Source organism: Tachysurus vachellii, chromosome 8, assembly GCF_030014155.1.
Source record: "Tachysurus vachellii isolate PV-2020 chromosome 8, HZAU_Pvac_v1, whole genome shotgun sequence".
NCBI lineage: Eukaryota > Metazoa > Chordata > Actinopteri > Siluriformes > Bagridae > Tachysurus > Tachysurus vachellii.
Window position 1 is genome coordinate 17,632,621 of NC_083467.1, and position 22,707 is coordinate 17,655,327.

Below are 22,707 nucleotides of genomic sequence, written 5' to 3' on the forward strand. Positions count from 1 at the left end.
TGAAACAGTAACTTTACTTATCTATAATTAGGCAAACTGTGTAGACTAAGCTAGCTATTTTAAGTACACTCAAAACATACCAAAAAGTCACATCAGTCTTGAACGATCTGAATATATACTGTAGATATCTGAATATTGTTAAGCGACAGTTTGAATACATTACTAATAATTATTACTATTCATTTGTCTGTTTGTTATATTTTGAATATATTTACAGTTTACAGTACTTAAAATATAAATACTCTCACTTTCACACACACACACACACACACACACACACACATGCGCACGGACGGACGCATGCACGCACAGAATCACGCACGCACGCACACACACATACAGTGAACCAAATAGACACAACAGCTGTGTTATCTAATGTACTGAAACACCATGGATCTCACCTGTGTGACTTTCTCAGTGACATTGTGTGTGCGGTCTTTAACTTTTGGAGCAATGATGGTCTTCTCAGAGGAAGAAGGTGAGGGGGCTCTTTTGTCGTTGTTAGTTTCAGAGAAGTTAAGTGCGATGAGGGGGATCTTGTTAATTGTAGTGTACTTGTTTAGGTTGGAGTCTGAGGTAGAGCCCAGCAGGCTTGATTTCAGATGGTTAAAAGGACCTAATGAAGAAAAGATACAGAACCTAGTTAAGAGCATAGCAATTAAACTCTTAAAAAGCACTAAAATGTAACTCATTAGAAGGATATACTCTCTTAAAAGGCACTTTTCTTGAGTAGGCTACTTGGCACCAAATGAATGTTTTTATTGGGACTTTAACTTAAAAATCGCCTCAGATCATACAGCAGTAAATAATGACATGATTTTGAAGTGTGTAAAAGACTGAAATGGCACACTTCCTACACAACAGAAGTGTCAGAAACAGGTTTTATTTATACATGCTTCAGATTGATATACTGTATATGATTCAATATATGGTTCTGACAACAGATTGATTTCCTGTCAGATCAGTTTCATGCAAAGAAGTGAGAGAGTGAAAGGCCTTTACTAATCAATTCTAGCTAAGAGCATTTATGAGTCTAGTTTAACCTCACATACAAACCAAGACATACTGTATTCTGCACTATACTCTAAATTATAGTCTGACTACATCCAGACCCCTGGGACTCCTCATCATTCCACACACTGTCTTGGCATTACTCTATGAAGCATCTGTCTGAGGAATCATGTTTTGGGAAGTGATGTCAGGCAGAAGCAATGATTCCCTAGACCCTTTTTTTTATTAATCAGTAGAAGAGCAGGATCAGACATTAGAGGCTATAAAGGCTATCACTGTAAAATGTTTAATAAGAGTTTATACAAGATAAAGGTATCAAACATTCACTGTCCTTTAAAAACATGCAGCAATCAGTCCAGATTGTAAAGCATTCAATCATAACACACAGTTACCTTTCACACTGCGGCCATGGTCTGAAATGCAGGAGAACATTGATAAGCCATCAAAGAAATGAATGTTCAAGATCAGATTACCAGTCTGTTCTGTTTAGGGTTGGTTGTATAGTTTAATTTTATTAAAGGTGAACCACTATCTGAGAAACAATATTTCAGGGCAGTCCATTAATAATTTGTGTACTGTACTCTGACACATCTGCCTAAAACTACAGTAATAGTAGTACAGTAATTTCACATCTTACAGTATACAGTATTTACAAAGTTCAAGGTTTTTCACAGTTACTATTGCTGATGACGTTCATATCTAACATAAAACTAGAAGAATAAAGTGACCTTCAGCATAAGTTTTGATTCTGTCCACTTGCAAAATGATTGTTCAGAGGTTTTTGTTATTTTGGGACTAAACATTGACTTGCCAATGTCAGGGCTTTCTGTTCAGGGTCTTAAATCTATGACTCACAATTCTCGCAACACCACTCTTCTTGCATTCTGTGGGTTTATTTACCTTCACTAGCGTGCCGATCCCTCAATAGGCATTTAGAGTTGGAGCTGAAGCCTTCGATATCATGAACAGATGAGGCTCGTCTTCTGCTACACACACTGTCTCTGGAAATGGACTGTGCCAGGCAGGTAGTGGACTGGGCCTGAGACAGGCTTGGACGGTCCCAGAATTGTTTAGGTGATGAGTGGTCGAGCGGTCCGGACACACTGATTGGGGATGAGTGAGGACTTGAGCTGATAAGAGCCTGTGTGTCATTGGCATCAGCAGGACTAGAGCTGTCCTTAGTTGGAGACTGGAAGTCCCTCATCGGCACAGAGTTATTACTCATCGGCACAGAGTCTACCATCACTGTGTCAGGGTCTTCCTGGGGCAGAGACTGTTTGATGGAACCTAACAGGTTCAGGGAAGGCAGACGAAACCTGAACAATCTTCCTTTCCCTGGAAGAGAGAAGAGAAAAATATACAGCCAATATCAAGAGTCACAGCCTGCAGCTTTGGTGTATTTTGCAATCTTGAAAGGAATGGAGATAGATTTTAACGGTTGCCGCAGAAAATAGGATTCTGGATAGAAATGGAACAGTGACAAAATGCTTTAGTCTGGAACATTCTATTCCTTCATAAAATAAAACCACTGTAATGCCACAAATGCACAGTATGTCTCCAAGCTCACTGAGTACAGGATCTCAGTATGGAGGCATCTCCTGCAAGCAAAGCTAAAAGGGAACCAAATCTATACTTCATGAAGGAGGAGAAGAGATTTGTAAAATAGGGAGGAGTTTAATGGGAAACTAGAGCAAGAAAATGAATGACATTCACATGGGTCTTTAAATAGAGGGCATCATCTTTCCAGAAATAAAATATCATAAATTAAGAGTGGATGGAAACAAAAAAATCTCTTTTAATTATTGTGCTGTTCTCTAAGAACATTTTGCATTTGGTTTGCTATAAACTGGCATAAAGTTACCCCTTCTGATTAAGTTAGATAATGCATATAAGATTATTTGCATCCTATTATGATTATGTAATAATTGAGAGCCTAGGTTAGTAGCAGTAGGGAAGAACATGCAATCATCGCTATTATTGCTCTTTGGTCCGAATTGCTATATTATAATTTCTATGCACGTTTACTTCAGTTATTATACCTCATATGAAAGGTGTCACTTTATTCCCTGTACTTTTTATTTGACAGGTCTATTTCTGATTATTAATGCTGGCTATACAAAATGTACCCAGCCTTTGTTGTGCTTTTGTAAACATGTTTGACTGCACTGTATTTTACATTTCTCACAGTTTTATTATATTCTTTGGACACCAGTAAAGCTTAAAAACATTTCCTTGGGTCCGTTGTATATGGAAGGCTTTGTTTGACTGCCAAATTAAGAAAGACATTTGACACAAAGGGAAAAACAAATACATCAACAAAACTGATTCTGATTACAATGCAGTCACCTTATGTGATGCTGTTGTTTAAACCTTTAACTTTGCATGATCAATGACAGTTACCGCTAAATGCATTCACTTAATGCAACCACAAAATAATGAATGATTTAGAACAATAAATTGTCCTAATCACTATGTGATATTATATTAGAAATATTAAATCAATGCAATCATATTGCTGTGTGTGCTGCAGACATCCTGCATCACAATGAATGCTGCTAGAAGCGTATTTGTACCTATAAATTAACAGCCACCTGGATGCAAGAGTTTTATTACAGAGGATCCTTTTACTATACCATGTAGTAGAAAATAAATTTCACTATGAACACCTTGGTTTAGTTTCTGTAACAACCTATTATATATAGGACTTACTAAATGCATTGGGCATACAATATACTTATGGATATACAGTCGTATGCAAAAGTTTAGGAACCCCTGACAATTTCCCAGATTTTCATTTATAAATATTTGGGTGTTTGGATCAGAAATTTTATTTTGATCTATCAAATAACTGAAGGACACTTCAGTGATATTTCAGTAGTGAAATGAGGTTTACTGGATTAACAGAAAATGTGCAATTTTTTTTATTTGAATACCTGTAACTACTTAGCACTGATTAATTGGAACACACAATTGGTTTGGTGAGCTCATTAAGCCTTGAAATTTATAGATGTTTTTTTTTTAGTATTAACACTATAGCTCTAATGCAGTCAGCTGCAGTTGCACATTTAAGGTTTTTTTTCTTATATAAACTCTGCAACTGACCATGTCTTATTTTAATAAAGTCATGCAAATTACACTGAGTTGTGCAAGCTGTTGACTCCAAGCTCTGATGTCATGGTTCCGAGCATTTCAGAGTGGCATCTTTTATAGTGGAAAAGCACAAAACACTTCCAGATCTCAGGAGGTTTTCAGTGGAAAGTGCTATCAGTATCACACATGTCTGGCTAGTCTTTGGTCACTTAATAGCTACATTAGCTATTTTAATAACCAGTTTTATTGATCACAACATGATCAAATGAAAACAGTTCTGCAGCATTGAATGTCCCATATGCATTGTTACTTTGAAGAGTGCTGCATTCATCATTTTGTTGATGTTGGAAAAATATATTGACTAAGGCACCCTCCAGAGACTTATAATAGGGCTACACAGTTTTCTAAAGAAACCCAGATTTTTTAGGAAACAGGCTTTATTCTAGAGCTGCCTTGGCTTGGTGTGTGTGTGTAATTTTATAAAATGCACCATAATTAGTAAGTATCTTTTAATAAATGTGTACCTACAAATTAATAAAAAAAGTTAAAGAGTAAATAAATAAATTGACTGTTGCTCTAAAATATAGTATAATAGCTAACTGTAAATTCTGATCAAAATTAGAAATTCGAATTAAAATAAATTGCTTAAAACCATTGACATTTTTGGTGGTGGTTGTATGTTTTTATAACTCTAATGCTACAGATTTAAGACTATATTGTGCACCAGTTCAGCACTTATCCTCCTTTGGCTTTCATTTTGCATGAATAGAAACTGAGCATCCGCTAAGTAATTTGTTAATTAAACAAATGTGCACTCAACTAAAGGTTGAATTGAAAGAATTTCTGTTGATAAAAATGATTGTTTTCCTTGTAATAATATCAGCTGTGTTTAACACGGCATACTATATAGTAAAGTACAGTATGTACATCACTCAAAGCAGTTTGTAGTACGCAGTACATTATGTAAACCATATAAACATTCCCAGAAAAAGTTCAAAAATTCTATCAATGACAGAATACATCAGGATGTGTGAATACATTATTACAGAGCAGTCTACTCTGTATAATCATGGTGTATTTCTGTGAATAAGTTTGTAAAGCATTTAACATTATTTTCCTTAAAATATTTTAAAAAGTGCTTTGATGTTAAAATAGATATGAGAGCTGGCATGCATCAGAAAATCAACTGTTTCTGAAATTGAATTTGTATTTGAAATCGTTATTAACATTAGTAGCATATATTGTACTCCTTTCCTAAAATGGCATAAAATATTTACCTTGTGGTGTATCACATTATTACTGGTTATAACCAAAAACATTTGGTCGAGTGTTGCTGCCTGACTTGTTTCATTGTCAGTGTGCAGTTTTGCGAGTCCTCAATGTGTCAATATGGTTTTCTAAAGGGTTCTTCTGTTTCCTTCAAAATACATGTTGGCAGATTAGTTAGCTATAACAAATTCCCCACAGATCTGAATGAGTGCGTAACTCTGTATGCATGATTCCATGAACTGGAGTGATATCTGGGGTTTATTTTTATCTTTCTTCCCAGGGTTATTGGGATATGATCTGGAACCTCTGCAACATTGATCAGGATAAAATGATTGCTGAAGATGAATGAATCAACACTGTGGTTCTCATTAGCTGTGGAAATGACAGTTCCCATGGCTGTCTTGCAAGGAGAACAGCAGGTAGAAAACAACAAACCCTGGTACAGAAGTCAATACACAGATATTCTATTGAAAACTGAGTGGAAAAACACTCAGGGAGGGCTGCTGTGTTCTAATGACAGCAATGGAGCTCTTGGAGCTATACAAGAAAGGCTTCACTCAACAAGCTCTTCAGTCCACATCATACACCACTCTGCATTCACATGCACCGATGTTTAAACAAGTGCTGAACATGACAGATGCCTGCTATCTGTCCATCTTACACAAATACAGATTACTTTTGCTGTCCTCCTGTGGGTCAGGAGTCTATAGCATTGAAAATTTGACAGAGGGACTCATGCTTCAGAAACTATCAAACACCTAATGCTCACTAGAAATAAAAACTGATTAAAGAAATAGATACTATTCACTAAAAATATGTATAATATACTTTAGGCTATTTGCTATGTGAGAATACCCACAAAATGACTAATGCATGTGAATAGAGACCTAAAAAGGCAAGACAATTCTGTACTGTAAAAAACAACACAGATGCCTGTGTCTCTATAAACTCATCGGGAGTACAGCTCTTCATGCACTCCCAAAGCCTTATGTGAGTCTGTGTGATTGTGAGTGATGTTGACAGAGGGCATGCAGATCTGTGCAGTAGAGGTTAATAATGTATAAAGAGATATTAAACTATCTTGGCTGCCTTCTTTCTCTTCCTGCATCCATCACCTTCACACACACTCAGGCAGGTCTGGCACTAAAGCCTTTTTTATAGACTCCGTTTACTGATAATGCCAAGTGCATTGCACTCAAATTGAATTTAATATCCTGTACAAATAAGCTCCCTCACTGAGCACTGCGCAAATGGTAGGAAATGGGAAAAAAATCTTTCTGTCTTGGCTGATCAGCTTGTTATTAGAGATGATCTAAACTCACAGGGGATCAAATGTTAAGTATCATGAAGTATGGTGCTTTGTAAAACATTATAACATAACAAGATTAGGTTTTCTGAAGTTGGTTGGCTTCAGCCTGACTCATAAACCAATAAATAAATAAAAATCAGTCATAATTCTAACATGAAACCCTTTCTGAATCGGCCTAGTGGTTTCCATTAGCCATTAAAATCACTAGATACTGGTGGTATGGTTAATAGGAACCATCATGCAAATACATGTAATTTTAATTAAGAGCTGTCTTAATTAAAAAAGACAGTAATAAAATGAGCACTTTGCAAGTACAGAGCATGCTTTCAGTTTATAAAAAATAAAAATGGAGTGGGGTTAGTGGTGGTCTCTGAAAATGTGGTCTGTACTTCAGGGTAACTTTTGCTGAACAGACATAGCCCTCACTGCAGAGACATGGATGAAGATGTCTCAAGATGAGTGATGAGAGTGATGACTACAACAATTCTATCACAAGTAACAAAAAGAAGAGATGGAAATTTGTTTGTCTGTTTGTTGTTTGTTTGGTAGTTTAGGAGTTTACTCCATTACAGTACATTACAGTGTTAACCATGCATGCTTATGTTTGTATAACTCCATTACATTACAGTGGTAACCATGCATGCTTATGTTTATGCCTATGCATGTTCTTTCTCCTGCCTCAGGTAAAGATATTACTCTATAGCCTAGTAACTCGCATGTTCAGGAGGGAAGGGATTGAAGGGAATGATTTTGCTTCAAATCAGCATTTTTTTGTTATAATAATATTAATACACTAAAATTCACATTCTTAATGCTCAGGAAGTGACATTTCATTGAGGCTGAATTTATATGTATAATTATAGTGTGTATTTAGTGGTCATTAAATGAGGCAAATTTGTGAATATTACTTTGCTGATTTCATGTTTATTCTTTATGGAAACCTCAGGAATTTTGCTGATACATTTAATAGGGGATTGATGATCCCTACATTCACCTACATATGCAAATGTCCAATTGTACACAAATCCTAAAAAACATTCATGGCAGCACTTACATACACATTGGAATACAGACAATAAACACAACACGCACAGACATATGCAGCGCACACACGCACACACACGCACACACACACACACACACACACACACACACACACACACACACACACACACACGTGTAAGCAGTGCGTAAGTGTCCATGGCAGCCATGTGCTCAGTGCAAGATGAGGCTTTAACAATTCCAGGCCTGTATTGACACCTTGATGGTATTCACTTCTACAAAGACCCAAGACCATAGCAGCTTGTGAAGCCGTGATTCTTCTGTGATTCACACTCGCTCTCTCTCTCTCTCTCTCTCTCTCTCTCTCTCTCTCTCTCTCTCTCTCTCACACACACACACACACACACACACACACACAAACACACAAACACACACACACACACATACCACACACAGCTAAAAATAACTCTCCCAAAAGGACGTGTCAGGGTGAGAATGGAGTTCCAGATATGACGACTCAGGGCAAACAGTGATTAAATAGTTAACCCTGGTTGAAACCACAGAGATATGGAACACTGTCCTAATCCTCGTCCTCACTGCAGCATTTTTACACTCACAGGAAGCAATAAGTAGCTACTTCATGGGTATAAAAATAGTACAAATTAAATCAAACAATGTTTTTAAAACCTCATCTCTGTTAAAAACCTCATAACTGTAACTGTTATTGTCTAGCAACTACAGTTATAAAGTTACCATTTTAGAACAACCATTTGAGTAAACACATTATTTGTTCTTTCATTGATCTAGGAAACAGTATTAAAAAAATCCTTGTACATGGTAATCACAGAAATTCCAATGGAGTGCACACAAGATGTGGAAACATTATGCAGATGGGTTAAGGTCTGGGTTGAGATACCTACCATGAAACGTGGACAAAATATGCTAAAAAAATTAAAAGCTAAATAGTTTTTTCCTTTGTAACCCATCTGTACTGATACTTTATTATTTTATTTTATTTATTTTATTTTTTATTTCAGCATCTATTCAGTTATCTATAAACAAGTATACTTTGGCCTACACACACACACACATACACACACACACACACACACACACACACACACACACACACACACACACACACACACACACACACACACACAGTTTCATTTCCATCTGCTCACCCAGAACAATGAGCAAAGGTCAGACAAGGTGATAAACAGGATGTTGAATGAAGGGACAATAAGCATACATCATCTTTGTTAATCTTGTTCCAAGCTAATAAACTGCATGTGGTCTGAACGAGAAATGGAGAGTGTTTGTTCCACCACAATTTCCTGTGAAGTCTTTATTGGAGGCTGCTCTCCGATGAATTTAATTCCACTGCTGACCTGTTGCTGTGTTACTGTGCCACACTGAGCCTGTGATCTTCAACAGCTCAGTGCACTCCATCAGGTTCTGACCCAGTGGGCCAAACATTACAACCTCAGGAATACCAGACCGTGACTCAACTGTGAAGGACTTACTAGTGAAGGGACCAGTGCTCTGGGGCTAATGTGTCCTTCTGAAGATTACTGTGCATCTTAATCATCCCAGGCCACAAGAAAACATAATGAGACACTACGAAATAGTATTAGCATGCTATACTCAAACCTTCATCATTTAGATTGATAGGTGTGCCTCTGCTTCCAGTAAGTCGTGTCTATCATGCAAGTAATTTGTATGCTTGAAATACCCTTGAAATACTTAAAACATGAAGGGCACCACTGAAGAATAGCTATTTCAGACATCTGATGTTGTTATAATAACCTGTCAATTCCAAATTCTAACCCATTTAAACCTGTCTAAATCTGATAGTTACAATGACAATTCCATAAAAATCCTACAAACTCTCTGAAGATATTGAATGAACGAGAATCTCAGGTAGACCCTCAGATGGATAGGCAACCTCAAAAAATAGCAGTGGAAAATTTAGTTTTATTAAAGTTGTGAAATTGTGCAAAAAAATAGACTTACTGTAAACAGATTTAGGTGGAGGAGTGAGGTTGAGCCTTTCCAGCGATTCACTGCTGTCCTCTTCCAAGACATAATCAAAATTCAGAATGAACATCATCACCACTCCCTCCTCGTTCTTCACTGGAATGATGTGCGTATTGCAAAGAAAATCCGAACCTGGAAAGAGTCAAAGAGCAAGACTGGGTAAAGACTTCTGTTGCATGTTAAACCTTATTTTATCCTGTTTTTTCCTTCCTAATTTATTTAAAGTTCCTTACAACCCACCAGCTGCTACTTTAATTTCCACTAATTAAATATCTGAGCTAGACAGTAGGGGAAATATAAGCAAATGGATAATGTTTGTCTGTACTGAAGATAGCAACATTGGAACAAAGAATTTTAAAGAACATAATCTGCCTCACACCTGCCACTTTCAATGTTTGCTATATAAAGAGTTCTATATTTAATGTGTCTATATAAATTTCATCACGTATTTCATTACATTTCATCACATAACCAACACCAGTGTGTTCCAGGAAGCATTTCCTTTCCTGCTAACTGACAGCAGGCTCCTCACTATCTTCTCCTGGAGTGTAACTCTGTTCCCAGCCTTCCCAGAACCCATATCACACACATGCACACATACAGACATACACACACAGACCACTAAATGATTGCATTTAACAAGAAGTCTTAACCTAAAGTCTTTAGCTTATTATATGTAGCTCTGTGTCATTTCACTATATACTGCGTCAGCTATATATGTTTGAAATGACAATAAAAAGCTTCTTGACTTGATTCTTGACAATAAACATTGCATGCTTATACACAAGTACCCAGATGATGTGAGGTATGAAATGAAGTGTGGTATGTTTGACACTTCATGCACGCAGTAGTACAGCTTTGCTTACATAATGGAAGAGAGGAGGTGCTACCAGGTGCTGATGCTGGATGAGAAAAAAAGATCAAGATAGCTGATAACTCTTCAGTGGACAAGACAGCTTACAAATGTCTTTCAAATTAAATTAGTCCCAAGTTTTTTCACTTTTCATTGTAAAAATTCACCATATTTTGATACAGCTTTTGATAAAGCCATGAACCAGGAAATGGCTTTTATTTTATAGTAAAAAAAAAAAATCACTTTTTGTAAGTGTGACATTTGTAAAAATATTATTCTAAAATTCTTACACTAGACAATAAAGTACATAGTGTATGTGATAGTGTGTAGCAAATTATGTGCAAGTCCAGTTTGGTAAAATGTAATCTGAGCTGATGACTGGTCAGTGTGACTATTCATAGAGACACTAATGTGGCCAGAGAGGCCAGAAGTGATGACCTGTCTTGTGTGTGTTTTTTTTTTTATGTGAGTGAAGCCTGACCCCATGTCTGCACACAGCTGACCCAGCTACATCACAATGCTGCAGGCTCAGTCCTCTATTGAAAATGAAACACAAGAAAAACACAGGCAACGTGAATCTATCCTGTCTGACATTAACGTTCCCTTTGTCCACTTGTCCAATCCAGCTATTGTTCATTCACTGATCCCTTGTCCAACAACCCAAGGGAATCCATTAGCAAAATACCCTCCAGCCTGTTACTGCGGATATATCTATATATCTGGAGCCCAGGAGGAACATACAGGGTTTAGTTGCCTGAAACAAACAGTAATTGTTAAAATGTCTTTATGCTTATTCACTAAACATGACCCAAACATTATCAAATGCTTGTGTTTCTTTAGCTAGTGCTGTTTTATATCAGGAATAAAAGAGCAGTCAGAGGCAATGGTGAACCAGAACACATTAAATATTCATTCTGATTTGAAAGAGCAAGGACAATTTGGTCAGAGTTTGATGAGATTTCACACAAAGGAATAAGAAAATAAGAAAAGGAATAAATACTAGCCTTGTCTTTGCCCTTCGTAGATTTTCATATCAACTGTTAAAAATATCAATCAAATAATAGTTGACAGGCTCAGGTATAGGTGAAGAGAATGGATTTAAAACTTGGTCTGGTTTTGCTTCTTTCTCCTAGAAACCAAAGAGCAAGATCTTTTCTCACACTCCATTGTCTAGCATTATTCAGTTCCATATGCCTATTAATGAGAAATCCATCGTGAAAGAGGTGGAAAAAGAAAAAACTGAAATTTCCATACTATACTAAACACATCTGTGCTGAAATACAGCAGAGACTCTGCTTGGCTAGTTAGCAATTAACAAGATTTCAAGTTTGACAGCAGTTTTAGGGTGAATGTTGAAGCTTAAATCTGATTGAGTCCACAGCTAAGGAGGTGAGAAAGCTGAGAAAAAACTAAAAACTAAATCCATTCTGCATCTGTCTCTTTAGGTAAAAATAAAGCAAGAGCTAAATCCCAGTGTCACCTAATCAGCAGGAAGTCACATAGCATCATGGGTAATGTAGGAAAGTGTTATCCAAAATTAAAATAGACCAACATGTCTACTCTTTTATTTGTTTATGTGTTCATTAATTTTACAAGATAACATGCTAATTATAAATATGAATCCGTAAACCATTCAATGTGGATTTTTCCATAAAAAAGAAAACTCATTAACTTTTATATATTTGTTATATTATTATCTACTTCTCAGTAACTTAATTAAGCATCTATTATCAAACCAAATTCAAATTGTCTGTCATTAGGTTTGTAAAATTCCAGAAAACCCATGTAATTGTCACGGGCAGGAAGGAGGGAGACAGACCCGTACGCAGGATAGCTTCAAATGAAAGGGGTTTAATAAATAATAAAGACATAACAGTAAAAGACGATAACTAAACAATATAAAAGAACGAGGAAATAATACGGTAACACATAATGAGACATTAACTACATTTAACTAATGATTCAGTTCAGTTAAATACACATGACAATGATTAACAATAATGAACAGGTGTGTCGACAGGGAGGAGTGAACGAAGGCGGGGCAGACATGTGACACGGAACAACAATAACAATAACAACTGCACATGGCCATAAGTCCGGGCTGATTCCTGACAGTAATATCTGTATTAGTATATAATGTACTGTACTGGGTATACACTCTAGATATACTCTCTGTACTGGGTACACTCTCTGGATATACTCTGTACTGGGAATACTCTGGATATACTCTCTGTACTGGGAATACTCTGGATATACTCTCTGTACTGGGAATACTCTGGATATCGTCGCTGTCGGGCGGTATCCTCGTATCTCCAAAACTATTTTTCAGGAAATCAAAAAAACTCCGTGTTGATTCGTTGCGACTCTTCTTGAGGAGAAATATGCCGCGAAGCTCTCCCGCGGAGTGAGGAAGAGGTGGACAGTTGAAGTGTCCAATGGAGTTATGAGATTTCGCTCAAGCTATTTTCAAGACTTTAGATTGGTTAATAACTTGTAAAAATAACAGACCCACGTGGGGACTGACCAATAGCATCGATATGTGAAAAAATATTAAATTGACCAAATTTGGACATACGAGGTTTCCGCCCGACAGCGACGATATACTCTCTGTACTGGAAATATTCTCTGGATATACTCTCTGTACTGGGAATATTTTCTGGATATACTCTCTGTACTGGGAATACTCTCTGCAGTTGGATGTGTTAACCTGGTGAAAATGATATGAATGAGATATTGTTTTTTTCCCAGAAAAAAAGTTGAATATATTATAAATAAACCGAATCAGATTTATGAAATTTTTATATTGGCATTTGGTCTATCTGGCAATGTTTTAAAGTACATTTTCTTATCTCTGACTCTGTCCTTCAGGAGGACACTTGATGTGCAATAAACAAGAAGATCAAAAGATTCCCGCTGTCACTAATCCTGTGTGCCTACAGTAGTCCGGGCTTGCAGACCCTTCTCTCTCTTCATTAGCAGTACACAGGCTGTTGGACTAAATATAACCAGCTGCTGCTGGAGCACATTAGCTATGTCAGATTGAAATACATGTACTGTAGGTACGTTCAGTGCCTAAGAAAGCTTCATTAATCACCTGGTCAGTTCCGGGATTAAGGTTTTTTTATGCAACGGGGGCTTGCATGGGCATCCCAATTCATTTCAGTGGTGTTCAGTGGGGTTGAGGTCAGGGTTATGTGCATTCTACTCGAGCACTTTCACACCAACCTTTATGGCAAACCATATATTATGCAGCTCACTTTAGTTCCAGTGAAGAGTAATTGTAACAATATAACATACAAACACATTCTAGACAACTGTGTGCTTCGGTTACCAGGTAAATTTGGGTAAAACGGTTTATAGAGTCATGATCACTTTTGGCAATCTATTTAATTACAGTACATTACATTAATGCCTCCAATAAGCAAATTTCGCTACATAGCCAAGCTAAGATATTTCCTAGATATTTAATTTGTCTGTAAGATAAGAATTAAAAAATGCAAAATCACAATTGACATATATTCATTGTAAATGATGTGAAAGAATGTTTTTGTTAAAGATATTGTAGTAAGCACTAAGCTACTCTTCAGACGTCGACAAAACAAGCTGGGAACTGCTGAGACTGTGACTCAGGAGGAACTGCAGCAAAATTTCCAAGATGCTTGGAATAAATGCTGAAGCACCGTTCAATTTTCTATAATATAAAGCCTCTGAAAAATTAGAGAACTGATTTAGTTGTTAGCAAATGATGAACTATTTATTTAATCATTTCTTTATTTTTTTTAATTTAAGGACTCGTAAAGTGAGTCTAGTTTTCTAAACATAGACCAATTTTTCAGACTTTCTGTGAATTATATAATTAAACCAGGACTAGAGACTATAGTCATCCAGCCCCTTCTAATCTAATTAATGAACTAATGACAACAATAGAATTCCCTGCCAATTCAGAAAGCATCTCATCTGTTTACAAAACAAAATGTAACCTTAAAACCTCAAAATGTAACTTTAAATTTATGTCTTATTGATAGACATAAACTAATCATTTTTGAGAATTTAAAGGAAACAATAGGTAACTGTTTTTTTGTTACACTTTTTTAATGTTATACTTGTTTTATACTCAGTGTATAGTATAGTCAGTGTATGTCTACGAATGGATTAAACAGTGTTTCATTTATAAATTTTACTGGTTTGGATAAAAGCATTGTCAAAATGAATACATGGAAAGGGAAATAGGTTTTGCCAAAATCTCTCAATAATGAATTATGCTCATATAATTCATTATTTATATTATGAATGCATAATATAATTCCATGACGCAAAAAGATTGATTAAACATTACATTAATGCCTCCAACGAGCAAACTGTGCTACATAGTCCAGCTAATTTCACAATTATCAAGAGAAGATAATCTAGAAACGTTCTCACTGTTAAGATATCACATGTCCATTACTTTTCCCGTAAGTAATTAGGGCTGTGTAATCAGCGCTGTAGACAATGAGTGGTGTGTAACAGGCATCGAGTATCACACAGGTTGCTATTTAATCATTCTGTGATAATGGACACTGTGTAGGTGAGGAAAAGACACATGAGGAGCTCATCTCCAGTGTCTTGGCTAATGTAAAGATATACTGTACTGGGTCAGCAAAGTTACAACTGGTCACAATTGTGGCTGTGTTCCAGGAAAGTTTAAAGAAATTGCAGCTACAATTTGTGATGTTTGTGGCAACAACACAAAGCAATAGTTATAGGTTTTACATTCATACAAACTCACATTCATCTTTATATTATATTATATTATATTATATTATATTATATTATATTATATTATATTATATTATATTATATTATATTATATTATATATATAACATGAAGCATATGACATGGCCAATTTGCTCTCAGTGAATCTTATCTAATTTCATTCTAATTAATGTCTAATTGAGGAATAAACCAAAGAAGCAAATAACAAACATTTCCTGCAGGAATAACCAACAACCATTTCTGTACTGGAGCAGATGAAAAACAATAGTTCAGTGAAGAGATTAGCAGAGAACCCCATCATGTTGCACCATCCTGAGCTCCTGAGCATTCTGTGTGTGTGAGACAGGCTGTACTATACAGGCTGTAATACACCACATCACAACTTTACAGTGGATTTAATCATACATTCTTATGGTAAATACTTTACACTAGGGTGTTAATAATTTGACCTTGGTCTTAAGTTTCACCTTTAGAGCAAGTCTACAGGTCTACATCTAGCTACATATCTATGGATAAGGAGTGCTCTTCAGTGACTCTTCAGTGAGTATACAGCTCCTGACTCCTGAATATTATTTCATTCATATTACTGTGAAATATTCTTTTTTGAGCACTTCAGGATTCATCAACTTTTAATGTAAAATTATTCTGTACCTTAAAATAACATTAATATTTCTCTGTAGATGTTTTATTCTATTTTGCTCCAGGGTTAAATTTAGGGAGTGTAGTGGATTGAAGCTCTCACACTTTGGGTTATGGAAAGTGGAGCTGAGCTCCAATGGAATAATTTGATTAAAATGTAAATCATACCAAAGCAAAATAGATAAAAATAGTAATGATTAAATACAGTTTCACACTGCTTTATATAGAAAAAAATATTTTGCAAAATGTAATGTAATGTAAAATGTTTTCCTTTGCAAAGGCATCTGTTACCTGCTGTATACTGTAGGTATGTAGACATTTAATCTTTAAAGCAAAATGTTCAGTTTATTAGTATAAAAGCTTAACTCTATCTTTGTTTGCCAGAAAATAATCAACTAAATTAATTAACTTTTAATATAATTCTAATGCCAAGACTGAAAAACAAACAAAACAAAGTTTTAACAAGGTATCAGGTAATCAGCAAATATTTGAACAGAATAATCTAGGCAGAACTCAATAATCCAAACAGATAATGTCAATACCAGAAAAGCCAGTACATAACAAAAGGTTCAGCAACATAACTAGTGTAGTACTAGGACCAAGGGTTCATTAATTTACTAACCATTCTAATAAATGGAGTGTTAATACATGGATCAGGCAGGACACTTGATACTACTGTAAAAAGGTCTTACTCAACTTCTAAACTCTAAATTAACTTTGATATCTGTGTGTAATTTTCCCCATTTTGGTCACCTGCCAGTTCTCACCCACTATCCAGGTCCCCAATACAATACGACTAACATGCTTCCTCCAAGACACAGGATAACAAATTTATCCTTGGGGATTAATAAAATGCACTCTACTAAGTGGCCAATCTTCTGCTGCTCATGTTGCAGCACATGGCAGTGTAACACAGTAATACCATCTGAGTATTCCATCCCACTCATCAGAAAAGCATAAGATATATTTTTCTCCCTTGCCTTCTTGCTACATTTATCTGGCTGTTACATTACCAGGATTCATACTTTTGATCTTCTGACAATTCACATGCACATTAGTTGCACCACTTGGAAGACAATTTTACTATTAAAGTCATTTAAAAATTATTTTTTTGCCTTCCTTTGAATTTCTAAGTTATATATATTCCAGCTACTGAATAAACTGTAATACAGGAAATACATTCCTAGCTCTGAAGCATTGGTTTATTAATTATTATTATTTTTCTGTGTGTGTGTGTGAAAATCAAATTTATGAAATTATTATTTTTTAAATTTTGATATTATGGTCTCAGCTACTCCTTGTACTGACAAACTATTCAGATGGTCTAACAGGTGACTCATCTATGATTAACCCAATATTTAACTTGTATCACTTTTTTTTCAATGTTATTATTATTTATTATGTAATGACTAATTTTACATTATGCTTACAAATTCATGCAGGAAACAATATCACAAAGTGAACTAGCTCACAGTGCAGCACACTGCACAGTGCATGAACAATTATATCATCTGCATCCAGCAAAAAGGGAAATACAATATTTTTCTCATCATCTTCCACAAGAACCTCTCCCTCTAGTTTATTTTGAAATCTTCTCTGCATAAATTGTTCCTACATGATTCGAGAAAAATTCAGTCACACTCACATTCAAATACGCTATACACACATTTTTTATTTGCCTATTTTTTACAAATAAAATCTTTCAAACTGTTTAAAGTTTAAAGTTGCGCTGCTCTTAATGTGAATCAAAACCATCTACATAAAATAGTAAGGATTTATATGTTTGGGGATTTTTAGGAACGGACACTTTTAGACACGGCTTTGGGGTATATTATACTCTGCACATCATATACTATACATTTTATTTGTTTACTCACCCAAATGTTACTATACCCATTTATTTACTCAGTTATACACAAACACATACATGCCCATAAGCTCTCTCATTCACATAAACACACACAAATACACACTCACATGGTTTTCTCCTCTAAGCGGCCGTTCCTCTTTCTCCTCTCCATCTGAACCTGATGGAATGTCAAATGTGATGCAAATATTATAGACTTTTTTGCCGGTTGGCTTCAACTCTCGTCCCAGGTCATTTAACTTTGTGTGGGAAGTCTTTCACTTTGCACCATGCGCTCAGCTGTCAAAAGGCCTTCTCTCTCTTTTAAAAGCCACCCTGAGGTCAGTAAGCTAGTCAAAGCCCAACCTGTCTTCTCATCTCCTTCTCAAAGACTTCAGCAAGGGCCTAAGCTGTCTTTTACAACTTTCTAAAATATCATGCTTCTGTGCTCTTCACTCCCAGTCCCAAATCGCACATCATTACAGAAGTTATTCTGTAACCATTACTGCACACTGGAACACATTACTCAAATAGCTACTTGTTTTAACCCAAGCCTTTTATGCTAAACTCTAAACACATTTTACTGACATTGACTCTCATTGAAAATTACTGTTGTCATATACTCTATGTCATTGAAGGACTGAGACAATAATTCAGGCCAGGAATTTGACTTCATCCCAGGCCACCTTCGCTGCTGCCGCCACCACCACCCCGTTCTTTTAGGCGAATATTATGAGTCCATATATCAGTTAGACTACCAGACGAATTATAAATTCAGCCACTGTGCTCATCTGAGAGTAAATATATGTGGACTTATTGGGCAATCACTAGCTATGCTGTAGATGTGTGCTTGTACAGGTAATTTTGACCAACCTGCTCCCTTAGTGGCCAACCTTTCTGTGATTTTGCAGCATCACATGCATGGTAGGTTGATTGGCATCTCTGGAAAATTGTCCGTAGTGTGTGAGTGAATGAGAGTGTGTGTGTGTGTGTGTGCCCTGCGATGGGTTGGCACTCCATCCAGGGTGTATCCTGCCTTGATGCCCGATGACGCCTGAGATAGGCACAGACTCCCCGTGACCCGAGGTAGTTCGGATAAGCGGTAGAAAATGAGTGAGTGAGTGTACACTGTGTCTGTGGCCAGGACTTTTCTTTTTTTTTTTTACCTGACAAATATATAGATACAGCGGTATATAGATATAGAGATAGAGGCAGTGTGTTGCTGACGTTGACATGTGGTGGCATTTTCGCACCGCGATTGCCTGGATCGTCGATTTTTTTGGGGGGTCCGTCATTCATTTATCAGCACACATCACATGACAAGCAGAGCTGACTATATATATATATATATAGATGGAGTCAAATTCCTGGCCTGAATTATATATATATAATTGAAGAGTATAGAATTGTCACGATGCGTGGATTGGAGAAGTTCTAAATATAAATATAAATATATAAATATGGAGAAGCTAGATTAAATATGTGTAGAAAAGAAAATCTTTCTAAACAGAACGGGGTATCCTTCTCTCATAAATGCTTTAACTTTAGGATATCTATTCTTTAGGAAATCTAATTTTTTTAGATAATGCAAGTAGAAATCTGTGAACAAGATTTTTGCAACAAAGCAAACACTCTAATTCTACAATTGCATTGATCAACTGAGAACACAGTGTGTAGTGTTTTATAAATCAGCAAGATCCACATGTATGTGACAGTGGTTTATAATTCAGCAAGAGAGCACTGCACAGACACATGATCAATAGTTTATTGATGTGTATTGACTGATGTTTATTGAGTATTTGCAAATAAAAACAAAAGGTTTACTCAAAATCTATATGAACTTTCACTATTGACCCCAGTGAATAGTAGCAAGCTGTACATTTTTTTCAATTGCATACACATATTTTTGGGAATACTGTCTGTGCTCCAACATTTATCAAATATCTGGACAAATTTTGAAAACTCATGCTAGTCATAGTCTGTGCATAAGATGCAAAGCCATGAACACCATTTTAAAATGAAATATTCCCTTAAAAATACCCCAGCCACATATTATATGAATTTCTACTACACAAAAATGTCTGCATCTACATTTCTATACACTGAAATGAATCATTTAAAATACAGGCATCATAATGTGAGTGCTGGTCTCACTGCTGTCCATCAATTAGAGAAAACCTAGAAAATAGAAATTTACATTTCACTAGATGACGTATTTATTTACTTTATGTGTTTGCAAGGGGATCTCATTTCTCTTCCCCTAGGGAGTTTTTTCTGTATCACAACTCTAACAATCTGTTGCTCAGATCATGATTTGAAGGGGAGTTTATCCTGATATTTATGGTTTTCTTTGTACTAATGGCTTAAGCAAAGGTCAAGTGAGGTTCGGTTATTGAGTAGCAGGTGCCAGGATGCAAAAAATGTGCAACCAGTTGTAAAAAACATGTAAATTGGCACAAACTTTTAACTGCAGTCAACAATGGGAAGGAATGCTGATGAACTTTTTAAGCTGTGTTAGTTCCAGGTAACAGACAGTGAGACTTCAGGGATGAGAGATGAGGGAGAGAGCTGCAGGTTGAGCTGCAGAGCTGAGGTGAGGTAGCAGACCTTAGTACACTCAAGCGGATGTGTAATATTCATAAACTTTGACTATTGTAATATCTGTCAAATCTATGTGTCTTGTACAATGTATAAATAAACTGCTCTGCCTCTTTGTGCTTGTGAAATAAAGCATGGCTTACAATAAGCAACATGTTCCATTAGATGTGTTAAGAGATTTTAGATAATGGTTATAGATAATGGAGCATTTGTTACTGATGATCATGCAATAATGTGAAATAATGTGCATGTGCAAGTTTGTAGCTCCTCTCTTGTTAACATTAAAGTTAATATATAATATTGAATTAAATTTGTTCACAATTTTTGTTGCTGGTGTATGTACAGTAACAAGGACGCCAGCATGCACATAGTGATGCAAATTCAGAAGAGTAGAAATTCACGACAAATGTATGGCATTTCTTAGGAGAATATTCTGTATATAGAAACATTTTAGTCACATGACTGTTTACAAAAGGAATACATATTTTGAGACAACTGGGATATTTTAGACACTGTTTTCTAAAATATATACAATTTAGTAAGAAAACGTGCATCAGATGAAGACATTTTCTTAGATTTATGAGAAGAATCAATGGTTTGTAATAAAATCTGTAAATATGTACAGCGTATGTCAATAAAACAAAATCTGTATCTAAATAAATCTAAAATCTGACGATAAAACAAAATCTGTATCTAAATAAACCTAAAATCTGAATCTAAAGTAGGCAGCAAAATGCACTTAGAGCTGACTTGAAATGGTGAGGGATCCACAGACTACTTATAGTAGACAACCGATCCTCAACTCAGTTTGTGCTGGGCATATAGTACTGAGTCCAGTGATGTGAAGCCTGTTAGTGGAAATTTAATTAGATTCCTATTTCCACCATCAATAATTAAACCAAAGTTGGCCATGAAGCCATCAAGTGTCTGGCTTTCACTAAGTAAATGATCAAAGAAGTGATCAGACCACTTCACTTAAACACTTAAATACAACACTTTTCCATTTTCAAAGCTGGAGTAACTTTTTATGCCAAGTAATAAAACAAATCCAATAGTAGCGTATACATACGAGTTAGTGTCATGAATAAACATTAACAAATGTTTGAATTTGAAATACTTTATCCTTCGAAATAAAACCGGATGTGGTGCCATTATTACATTGAAAATTATCACAAATTCTGAAAAGTTTTATTCCTCTTATACCACAGCAATTCCCCAATGTCAGCAAGCTTTTATACTAGTCAGTGGTAGGAAGTAAGTAGTAGCAAGGCATCACTTCTCAGAAATTTCAGTAATTTCACTCGTTCGGACTTATTCAAACTTTATACAATTAGCACACCACAACACCTAAATCAAATACCTGGATGTTTACACATCATTTTTTTGTCTCCTCAATTCTATCTGCAGTCATATGTCTTTTGTTTGAAACACTCTCAGTGCTTCAACATTACATGTGATTTGCTACAGTAAAACAAGAAACTAGTTTTGCTTGTTTATACCAACATTTAGAAAAAGTGAGTACTGACACCTACTGTGTATATTTCACTTCAAACACTGAGATTGTTCATTTCAGCAAGACCGGACATGTATGTTCTAATATGTTTCTTATAAATCAGTGTTGTTCTAGTTGAGAAATGTGACTTTCTAAAGAAGATTGCATTGAGCATGTTGTGAGCCTCATCACTGACATCTCTGTGAGAAGAGATTCTCACCTATGAAGTTCATTCGCAGGCCTAAAGATGGATTCTCACCATAGATCACTCAGAGGCCAGTATTCAGCTTGTAGCCATTATACTCAAGCTACAGATTAATGAGCTCAGCAAATAAAATTTAATTACATAGCCTTATATGTAATTATTTATTTGTCATTAGGATATTTTGGCAAAAGATTACATAATATTGCTCTCTTTTGAAAATTAATTGCAAATCGACACAGCATAAAATCTCACGGACTACTCTCAACAAAACAATGAGGGAAATTATTAAGACCACAGACAGGACATGTTCGGACATGTTGTCTTCAAAAGAAGTCAAATCTTATTCATTACAGTCAAGGGTGTTATAACAGATTCTGGATTGAGAATTAAAATGTGTTATGATCTCATTTGTACTCTTATCACCTCTGCTATTTTAGTGTATAGCCTTATTAATGTTCAAATCAAATCACTGAAAGGTGCCAAGGAAATGTTCACAGAAAACAAAATGATCAGACATTTATTTAAAATAAATAGCTTACTATAATTTTGACCAATATCTTGAAAAAGGCTTTGGCATTTTTCTCAAAAATTAATTAT

General features: G+C 35.7%; 1 protein-coding gene across 1 annotated transcript in view; it reads right to left on the reverse strand.

The window, feature by feature from the left end:
• LOC132850689 (potassium voltage-gated channel subfamily H member 7-like) overlaps positions 1-22,707 on the reverse strand; it is a 61,686-nt gene that overhangs the window by 28,153 nt on the left and 10,826 nt on the right. Inside the window, exons 3-5 of the mRNA XM_060877350.1 lie at positions 9,698-9,853; positions 1,912-2,346; positions 402-616 (exon numbers count right to left, since the gene is read on the reverse strand). Of these exons, the coding sequence (XP_060733333.1) occupies positions 402-616; positions 1,912-2,346; positions 9,698-9,853 (806 nt within the window). The remainder of the gene's footprint in view (positions 1-401; positions 617-1,911; positions 2,347-9,697; positions 9,854-22,707) is intronic.